At 45.4% G+C, this 10,614-nt stretch overlaps 1 protein-coding gene across 27 annotated transcripts in view; it reads left to right on the forward strand.

Moving 5' to 3' along the window:
• The window catches only part of FNBP1 (formin binding protein 1), a 93,028-nt gene that overhangs the window by 79,164 nt on the left and 3,250 nt on the right, over positions 1–10,614 (forward strand). For 17 of the 27 annotated variants that reach the window (XM_040082910.1, XM_040082917.1, XM_040082918.1 and 14 more), the window contains 6 exons: positions 2,136–2,245; positions 3,939–4,071; positions 5,233–5,354; positions 5,699–5,838; positions 6,209–6,367; positions 8,589–9,907. In XM_040082910.1, the coding sequence (XP_039938844.1) occupies positions 2,136–2,245; positions 3,939–4,071; positions 5,233–5,354; positions 5,699–5,838; positions 6,209–6,367; positions 8,589–8,623 (699 nt within the window). In that variant the 3' untranslated portion in view covers positions 8,624–9,907. The other 10 variants (XM_040082911.1, XM_040082940.1, XM_040082925.1 and 7 more) reach the window with 3 other exon arrangements.

Here is a 10,614-nt window from a genome sequence, read left to right on the forward strand (position 1 = left end):
CGCAGCTTTCACCTCACCTCACTGCTGCAGCATTTCTGAAAACGTAGGCAATGTCCACGCCTTGAGAGGTAGCCCAGGTGTGTTTGTGCTTGAGAGCATGAAATGTGCCCAGCATGTGCAAAAACTGCTCCTTGACTCTTTTTGGGAGCAGGGGCGTCAGCTTCTGATAGGAAATTCCTGAGCACAGACTGAAGGTGGAGCGAGGTCACCTCCCAGCTCTGTGCAGCACTCCTGCTTTGAGCCAAGCTGCTGGGCTTAGTCCAGCTTACAACTCTTGAATGAAGTTGAAGAATCAAAACTGAGATACCAAAAAGATGCTTTCCCGAATTTCACGCTATCTGTTGCATTCTACTAATGTACAACAATATTTTCAAGCCTGTCTCCTCTGCTTAGAAGAGAGGAGGATATGTCAGAATATGTTATCTAGACTTCCCTGTAACTGCTTGTTTGTTTACAAAGCTGCCTCCAGATGCTTTGCCTTAAAAAGATGTGTGTGGCTTTAGTGTGGATTATCCATAAAATAGATGGAATCACTCTCGTGTCTGTCGTGATGTGGGAGTTGCTGTCAAGTGAAATCTAAACATTAAAGAAGAAATTAAAATAGATGTTTCCTCTACCAGGCACATCAAGTAATGGAAGCACTGGTAGGGTAAAGTTTCAGAATCAGCATTAACTATCATTTCTCTTAAATTTGCTTTCTCATTGTCTCACAAATGGAATTTTAAGTGTATTATTGCACAGATGATCAAGGCTTCACTAGAAGCACATGCCATCTTTGACTGACAATCAGTGCAGCAGCAGTTTCCTCAGTCCTGCTCTGTGACTTTGGAATGGGCAGTCCAGAGGAGAAGGTGATCTGGGTGTGGTTGTCCTCCAGCGCTCTGACACCCCCAGACTTTGGTTTTGTACAGCTCCTTCTGCAGCTGCAGGAAAGTCACAGTGTCCCAGCACATTCAGTACAGAGCCAAGGGCCTAATGAGCAGCTTTTGTGGCAGTGTCTCCTCTAAATCACTCTTCCCAGAGAGAAATTCAGTGTTTTAGCGAGACTGATGGCCCAGCCCTGCCCACAGGCTCTCAGCAAGCTGAGTAACTGAATCTGGTTACTCAGCTTTATGCTTTTACCCTTCTTTCTCCCGTATTCTCCCTTAGAAATGGGACAGGGAATGAGCAGAAACCAAAACAAGCAAAAGCTGCCCAAATTCAAGCTTATGCACAAGAACCTCGCTCCCTGGTGGTGCAACTAATCAGTATTGATGTGTTCAGTATAGCCCACCCAATCTGCCTCCATTGCCTTCTGGCAAGACAAAAATAGGTGTTACTGGGAAGAAAAGAGTGTGGATGTATTTTATGTGTCATCTAGCTGCTATATCAAATTGAGGCAATCAAGAGGAGACATAGCAGAAGGCAGAAAAGGGGTTTTCAAGCAGAATCACACAAAGGTAACCGCTGTGGTCTTCACGGTTTTTTTTTTCCTTTGGTTATGATTTCAAACTGACCTTTGATATAACTTCTGGCTTTTATGTGAGTACAAGTGGGAGAGGAAAAACTGAGAGACTTTGGCATGGAATGTGGACCCTGGAAAGTAAGCAGCATGTTTTTTAAATTGCACAGTCCAGCATGGAATGCTTCTGTTAGCTTGGTGTGTTCAGGAGAGCCCTGACATAAATTAACTGTGTTGGACCAGCAGTGCACAGGAGAAATGCAACTGTGACACAGGAATAAAAGCCAGGAACTGCTCTTATGGGAATGCTGTTTGTAGCAGAGGGAAAGAAGGCAGGAAAAATCAGCTTTCCATAAGAAGGAAACTTGGCTAAAAAAACCAAATTGGTGATAAAACTGTAGATAAAAATAATTTCTCAGTTTTGCTGTTGAATTCTGGAATTCTCCAGCTGATCCTCCATTAGCCACTAGGGAAGCAGGATGTGTTCCTGGGATCATTCCCAGGGCATCCAGATTCCTCACCATTCAGGGACTGACAACACAGTACAAATGATAACAATGCTTCAGACCACTGTGATTTTGCACAGGTTTTTGTGAGCTGTTTTCAAAATGCAATCCCAAAGGATTCTTTCAGACTCTGATTATTCATTTTTTTTTCCCTTATCCCTCCCCACCCTCCATTCCACTCTTTGCAGGGAGCAGGCCCAGAAGACTTCAGCAATCTCCCACCTGAGCAAAGAAGAAAGAAGCTCCAGCAAAAGGTCGATGAACTGAACAGGGACATTCAGAAAGAGATGGATTCGAGGTGAGTCAAAGCTCTCCAATGGAGAGTGAGATTGTGCTGGGCAGAGCCCCTGTGTGTGATGGACGTGGGTAGATCCCAACAGGAGAGGCTGTTGTGAGGTGATGGCATCAGCCAAAGTTTCTCTGCTCTGTAGCTGAGATTCCCTGGAAGCAGGGAGATAACGACTCCTGTGCCTTTGTGAATGCTTTTTCTACAAGGCTGCACTTATCATTCTAGTTGAGAATAAGGCTAGTTTAGCTACACACTTTTAATTGATCCTGGCTGCCTGTATTTGTGCTTTGTGTTTGTTGCATTAAAGATTCAGCTTGCTTTGTTTATGAGAGACAGAACTTTTCTTCCCTGAAGGATTTCAAGACTGGTCTCTCCCTAAATACTGCTTTGCATTTGTACACATGTGCCTGCATTTTGTATCTGCTTAATTTCAAGAACCTGTTTATTTTGCCTACTAACCCAGAATTTCTCCTTTTTATTTAATTTCATGGATGAGAAAGGAAAATTGCATGTGGTTATATGATTTCTCATTGCTTTGTTTTTTTTCTTCTGTGGTAACTTAGGTTTGGCTCTGTGCAGGTTTTTCTTTCTGTTCTGTATTGATTCTGAGGTAACCCAACATTATGATCAGATATGGAATTGCAGGAGAGTGAAGTTTAAATGAAGACAGTTTATGATGGAGAAAATAGCAGCAGCAGTTAAATAAGAGTTAAACAAACAGTAATAATTGTGACTCATATGTTTGCAACATTGTCCCTTAAGGCTTCAGGCACAGAGCAGTCCCACTTCCTTACCACCCACACTTTTTCCCAGTTTCCACACACACAAGGCAAAGGCACAGGATTGCAATTGTCAAGAGTTTGGTGGGAAACTCTAAAATATAAAGAGTGTTAACTTGAGTCGTGGGACTCTCCTTAACCTCTCTCCCACCAGCTAATGCCCAGAGAAAATCTGTTGTGCCTAAAACCAGCCCATAATTCCATGTTCAGCTCTGAAATGTCCATCAGCAGCTGAGTGAAGCTGCCCTGGGACTCGGCCGGACGCGGGGTCACATTTTGTAGCCTCAGGTCCCTCTGTCCCTGCGCTGTGACAAACACAAACCATCTGGAGCCAGCTTCCTTTTAAGCAGTGTGAAACAAATAAATATTGTTCAGATTATTTGGGTTGCTAAAGACAAGCTGCAACAGGCAGGGTGAGAATTCCTGTTTTGCCCTCCGTTTCTGATATCGATATATCTTTGTTCCACTTTCTCAACTGGAGGTCAGCCCATGATGGATGATAATGATTCAACTGTTTGTTGTCTATGCCCTGAAAACTGGGAAGATATTAGTCTAGAAAGCTGGAGCTGTCACACGTTGCAATGGTTGTGAGATTTATTATTATTATTTTCCCCAGGGCAGCAAGTAGGTACTGTTGTAGTACATAAAAAACCATGTCAGGCAAAAAATCAATATCAAGTATCCTCTCACGTTGTAGGTAACTCAGTGTTTCTTATCTCTGACGGTGTAAATTCTCTTCTGGCAAATAATTTTACTGTTCTTTTTTAATGGCTGGTTCTATACAGGGCAAAAGCCCCATCTGGGTGTTCTCAGTTCCCTTTGTAGCAGCTTAGCTTGAACCTCAGAGTGAAGTAGAGACAGTTTATTAAAGGCACTTACCCCCAGCTGCACTAAATGTGTTTTATTTTCGTTTTGCCCCTCAGAGATGCCTTAACGAAGATGAAAGATGTGTACGTCAAGAACCCCCAGATGGGCGACGCGGCGAGCGTGGACCACAGGCTGGCAGAGCTTGGGCAGAACATCGAAAAGCTGCGATTAGAGGTTCAGAAATTCGAGGTATGAGAGAGACACTTCAAGAAAAAAGCAGCTCAGCAAATGCTCAGGTCTGGGCAGGGCCTCCCTGGCTTTTCCAGGAGTTATTTTCCAGAAGTACATTCACACACTTTGGTGTGTGAGAGCAAGGGCTCCGTGAGCACTTGGCATTAATTGGGGTCTTTGAGCTGATTTGTGTAACACAAACGTGCACCGTCCCCTGTGGCTGTCAGCCCACAGTTAAATTTGCCACTGAAAACAAATTGTGCTAAGTGGAGGTGAAGAGAAAACGTAGCGCTCTCTGGACTGCCCAGAGGGCTTCAGATGCTTATTTAATTAATTAACTCAATTGGAGCATCGTGTTACAGACGTCTGTGGAAAATCAGAGCGACATAAACGCAAAGCACCATTTAGAGACTTACAGCAAGACAGAGGCCATCAGATGAAATATGTTTTAAGGAATAGTCTGCCATGAACAGGAAGCTGCTTAGTGATATAAAATCTCCTGAACAGAAGGGGAGTGTCTGGAATATATGAGGCCCATTATAATTACATGAGAAGGATTAGACAGCTGAGAAAAGACTTCACTTTCTACATTATGCTTTGAACATAAACAGATACAGCCCATTAATTTCAGATGTGGTTTTACTATCCATTGCTTTCCTGCCCGTTTGAAATCAGTGGCTCTTTCATTCTCCCCAGCTTTTGTTCTGGTGCATTCAGCAGTTGCCGAGTTTCTGCTGTTACTCAGACTGCTCTAAGCAGCCACACATCGTTTTACTTGATTGTGACTTAGAGCAGCACCATCTCCTGCTGGCTGTTAACTGCTTCTCTGTCAGGGTGTTTTCAGGACTCGGTGCCAAAAAATAGTTACAATTTCAGTAAGGGTGGTTTTCAGCAAGACAATCCAGAATCTGAGCAACCGAGCTCCACCACACAAAGGCGAACGTGAACGCGTTTACAAACCGGCGCGTGTTACAAACGTGAATGTGTTACAAACCAGCACGTTACAAACGTGAACGCGTTACAAACCAGCGTGTGTTACAAACGTGAACGTGTTACAAACCAGCGCGTGTTACAAACGTGAACGTGTTTACAACCCAGTCTGTTCTGCAGCCTGGGTGTCAGGAGTGCCCCAGCAGGGTGAACACTGTCTGTCTGTCTGTCCGTCTGTCTGTGTGGCAGGGCTGGCTGGCAGAGGTGGAGGGGCGGCTGCCGGCGCGGCCCGAGCAGCCGCGGCGCCAGAGCGGCGTCTACGAGGCCCAGAACGCGTCGGGAGTGAACAGCTGTGCCCAGGACCGCGAGAGGTACAGTATCTGTACGGGGCTGGGAGCGCCAGCACGAGCACTGCAGCCACACCCCACGGCTCTGCAGCCCGGCCTTGCCTCCTCCTGCCCCAAAGAGCTGCCTTTGGGCGGTGAGCTGTGTGACAGCCCCTCGCTCACCGCCGTGAAGGCCAACGAGCCAGTGCGTTTTTGCAGCTTCTAATGGTAAAAATGAGAATTCTGGCTCATCTGCAGTCACAGCGAGCTCTGGGATCACCGGGCTGCTCCAGCTGCAGTTGCTCCCCCTGCCCCAAGCCTGGTGACCCAGCGGCTCTCTGTGCTGCTGGGGTTGGTTGCTATAGTTGCTGTGTTTTTCCTCTCTTGAGCAGCCCCGATGGCAGTTACACAGAAGAGCAAAGCCAGGAGACTGAGATGAAAGTACCTGCAACAGACTTTGACGATGAGTTTGATGATGAAGAACCACTACCCACCATAGGAACGTGTAAAGCGCTCTATACGTTTGAAGGTATCACTCAAACTTTACCCTCATTTCACCGACGGGGGTTTGTTTAAGTTCATATCCCGAGGGCAAGTGGGAAACCTTCATTAAACCTTACAAAGCCAAAGGGCAAGCAGGGCTCTGGTGTGATTCTGTAGTAAAGCACCAAGACAGGGATTTGTCTCCTGTTGCACAGGAGCTCTACAAGAGAAAGAAGCAGAACTCTGCTGTCAGAGTCACGTTTGTCTGGATCTCTATAAACGCGCTGCTGACTCCTGAATCACAAGCTCCTGACCTTGCTGCCAGCGTTGCACCAAAAGCTGCACACACCCATGGTCTGAGTTACTGATCCCTGCTGTGCAGCACAGCCTGAAGTCCCTGTTGCTGTTTGTTTCAGGTCAGAATGAAGGAACAATCTCTGTAGCAGAAGGAGAGATGCTGTATGTAATAGAAGAAGACAAAGGTGACGGGTGGACGCGGATCCGAAGGAACGAAGATGAGGAGGGCTATGTCCCCACGTCCTATGTTGAAGTCTATTTGGACAAAAATGCCAAAGGTGCTATGACCTATATTTAATGCTATTATTATTGTTTAATTTGCTTTCACAGAGATAAACCAGCCCTGAAGCCGCTCTGTGTTGCAGATAGAGCCTTTAAGAGTCTGTACAATGCTGCCAAGTGCACTATTCCCTACGTGGACTAATTATGGCTTGTTGTACTGCAAAACTGCTTTTCTTGCTCAGAGAAGGGTGGTGTGGGGGACTGTGAAAGCAGAGGGGAGATGCTGCCTTTCCTGCACAGTGCTTGCTCAATTGTCATAGTGCAGGAAGCACAAAGCCCTTTGGGATCATTCAGGCTCTCCTCAGAACCCCAGGTGGCATCTCAGACACATCCACAAGTCAACTGTTTGTCCCAAAGTCACTCGGTGGAGCTTTACAGAGGGAGTATTTAGATGCTGGTGTGTGTCTGTGTGGGAGCTTTTCAGAGCCTGTTGTGTTCTGGGTACCTTTTGGATTAAAAACTGGTGGTAATTAAGTTCAGTGTGTGTGGAAGGGGAAGGAGAGATCTTACCAAAACCCCTGTGCACAGCACTCTGTGGTCCTTGATAAATGGGTAAAACGTTAAGAAAGCTCCTCTGTTCTCTCCCACCTTGCTACATTTCAGATGTATTTGCTGTTTCAGACGATCAGAACTAATGGTTTAATCTTTTGCTTACACAAGATCAATGGAGACATTCAGAGTTTGGATCCGTAAGCTGCTGTTTGTTGCTTTTAATTCCTCCCAAACGTTTTGTGTAAGGAAGCAGTGCTGCAGAGCAAACCTGGCTGGAGTAAATGCCAGTGCTGAACACCTGCTAATGGGAAACACCGAGAAATCAAAAGATTTTAGCCCTGTTTTAAATCAGGACGTGTTAAAACCCCACTGTTAAATAATTTGTGTTTATTCAGTCACTTCATCCTTCAGATTATTGTGTTTCCTAGACTTGAGAGTTCTTGATGTGAAACAAGCAGCCTCATCCAAGTCAAAAGCAAACTGAACCGTTTTCTTTGGGGTTTATGGGCAGCAGGAAGAGAGGAGTAGGACTGTGTCCATAAACCAGCACTTGAGCAGTCCAGTGTTGGGTTGGGTGTTAATCAGTGCAGTGCCTTGTCTGCTGCAGGTGAAAATCTGGGCCTTCTTTTATTTTGCCATAATACAGAAGTTTTATGTTCCTGCTGGCAAATACATGGTCAGTTGAGAAGCAAAAGAGTGAAAAAAGTTTAGCCCCCTCTGTTGGTTTTTATGAACCTTTGAAAGAGGAGCATGGATCATCCATTCCTCTTTATACCCAGAACAAGGCTGAAGGATTGGAAATCATGGAATCACAGATTGGTCTGGGTTGGAGGAGATCCTCTCATTCCAACCCTCTGCCATGGGCAGGGACACCTTCCATCAGAGTCAAAATGCAAACTGATACAGCTGCAGCCACTTCTGTAGCCACAGTGGAGGTTTTTCAGATCATTTAAAGCTTTTCCATTAATTTTGCTGGATTTCAGGAACAAAATCAAATCTATCTGTGAATATCTAACATATAGGAACCATAATGCTTACTTCTTTTATTTCTCAAGCTTCTGGTTTAAAAGAAAAGTTAAAAGAGAACTTTTCATAGAGTGCAGCGTAACGATTTGGAGGAAATGCTGCTGTGTTTAAAAGGTGAACTTTGTTACAAGCTGCAAACTGATTTTTAATGTATTGGTAGAAGTGACTTGATTCAGTCCTTGAAATGGAAGCGATGACATTCCTGAAGATAACACTGTAAATACTAAAGCATTTGCAGGCTTTAGTAATCCTTTCCTCTGTTTGGAAAGAAGGTTGAGCAGCTGGCACCATGAAAGGCTGGTGGCAGAAGGGTGGGAGCTCAGAGCAGCCCCTGTGGCTGTCCCAGCCAGCAGAGCCACTCCTGGCTGTGTCTGTGCCACAGGCCAGGGGCGGCTCAGTGCCACGGCTCAGTGCTCTGGGAGAAGCTGCTTTTTCACTCAGCTGCAGCCTGTGTTGTCAGGGCTCTGCTGCAGAGCTGAGCTGAGCAGGACAGGTAAGTTGTGTGCTGCAGGTGCCCTCCTGATCGTAATCTTAGAGGAGCCAAGCTGGGTGTGTGCCCTGCCAGTCCCTGTGTGAGGGCTCCTGATGACATTTACAGGGGTGCCTCTGGTCAGAGGGTGTTGGCAAACCCTGTCACAAAAAGAACAGTAATGCCTATCTTGTTTTGCCTCTTTTTTTTGTTTTGTTTTGTTTTTCCAGATGTGCACAAACCACTTCAGAAAATCTCTGAGTAGGTTTGCATAGGCCTGTCCACCCTTTATCCTCCTGATTTGCTGCTACGGTTGTTTTAAGAGCTCTATTTGAGAAGGTTTTCTTTAGAAGAGATGAATGCACATGTCATATCTCCATCACTGAAAGACTTTGTTAGGTACCGGCTCGGCTCTGAAATGTCTCTGCCGATGAAGGTGCTGCCCCGCCTGTGTCCGTTTAGTGCAAGCAGCATTGTTGTCCTGAATAGAAGTGAGAGCTGCAGGCTGGGGTTGGTGCAGGAAGCTGTTCTGTGCACACCTGGCTGTAGCATCCTGCAGGGCTTTTCTGTTCCTGTCGGGTGTCTGGTGCTGAGAACTCTCAAACACGGGAGCTGCTTGGGCCTTTCAGCTCGAGAGTGACCACCCTGTGTTACTGACCATGGTACCTCATCCTCCGCTTGGGAACAAAACTTTCACTGAGGGACGTTGTGAAATCGTGTGACACAAAAAAATAAACGAGCATGGAGCAACCAGCTCTGTACAAACCCTGCATTGCACCCAGCAGAGACACGGCGTTCCCTTCCAGCAGAGCCTGGGTGTTGGTTTGGGTGACATGCAGGAAGAGAGGCTGGCTTGGGAGCTTAAACTTCTTGATTAAAACTATTTTGGAGCCGTGAGCTGATATCGAGCATTTTGGCTCTTTTGCCTCTGTTTCCCCCACCTCTGATGCTGTCAGTAATTCAGCTCTGGCACTGCCAGTGCTGCAGCTCTGCTGTTTGCTGTAACCATCGTGCAGAGCCTTGACTTACATAAATGAATAGGTAAAAGTTAACCACGCTGATGCACTTTTTATCTAGGATATATCTGATTATTTAATGCTTGCCAAATTATTTAGGAATTGGTAATTATAAACTGGACTGTGGCTTTTAAAAATCCTTTTGTTAAATACGTGCCCTTAGTTCTCCCAGTATATTAAAAAAAAATTGTATATAACATAACTTAAAGACTAAAGTTACTTGAATTTGAATTGTTTTTATCCTTTTATATGTGTATAAATATAAATGGTTTTATAGGCTGTTCTTCTGCTTAACCCAGCTGTTTTGGTAACTGCTCAGTCCCTCTGATGTTGATAAGTGTTTTTGGTCACTCAGCTGCCTACACCTGGACTTGCATAGGAACTGCTGTTGTGTGTAAAGGTTTGTTCAGTCTGGCCAGTGTGGTTGTCTTGTTTCTATTCTTATTTTTTAAAGAATCATCATCTGTCAGGAATCTCTTTATAGCTTGATGTACCATGGTGTCTTCTTCTAATAAACATTATATTTTCTCATTCCTGTGAGGTTTTGGTTTTTGAGTTTTTTTGACAGTAACTAGTAGATGGCGATAATTAGTGGCAAAAAATAGGGGCATTTAACTTTCCTGAGGGACAGCAAACGGTCCAGAGCTGCTTCTCACTCTAAGCACAAATGCAATTCTTCTCAAGGAAAATATTCTATTGTGGCTCTTTGAAAACTTCTTTGTGCTGTCATTTGGAAAGATTTGGTGGAAGTGGGTGCAAAGGAGGGGTGAGAAGGTTCCCCTGGTCTCTGAAATGCAAGGGAAGTTTGGACTCATCCTGTATTCCCTTGGATACAGCACTTTGGGCCAAATCACGCTCCTGGATTGTAGCTTCACTTGGCCAAAGGAAAAACTCCTCAGCCCCCAGTCTGTGGGAACATGGCCAAAGGAGTTTGGAGGCTTGGGCTGCTTCACTGCCCTGCATTTTCCTGCCTTCCCTTGAGAAGGAAAGGCCTCTGCAGCCTGTGGTGGAAAGGAAAGCTCTGGATTCATCTGCAAATTCTTTGATTGAATTTCCTGTTGTTGTTCAGTGTCATTGATGGCCTCTGGAGCTGTCACTTGAACCGATGCAGTGCTGCTTTGCAGACAGGAAATGAAAAAGCTGTTTGTTTTCTCAGTGGCACGAAGCAGGTGCTGGCAGGGTCCTGCTCTGTGCTTTACTCCCAGAGCACAGCCGAATCCCAGTGATGCTCATCCTGGGC

The sequence above is a fragment of the Hirundo rustica genome, chromosome 20, assembly GCF_015227805.2.
Source record: "Hirundo rustica isolate bHirRus1 chromosome 20, bHirRus1.pri.v3, whole genome shotgun sequence".
Taxonomy (NCBI): domain Eukaryota; kingdom Metazoa; phylum Chordata; class Aves; order Passeriformes; family Hirundinidae; genus Hirundo; species Hirundo rustica.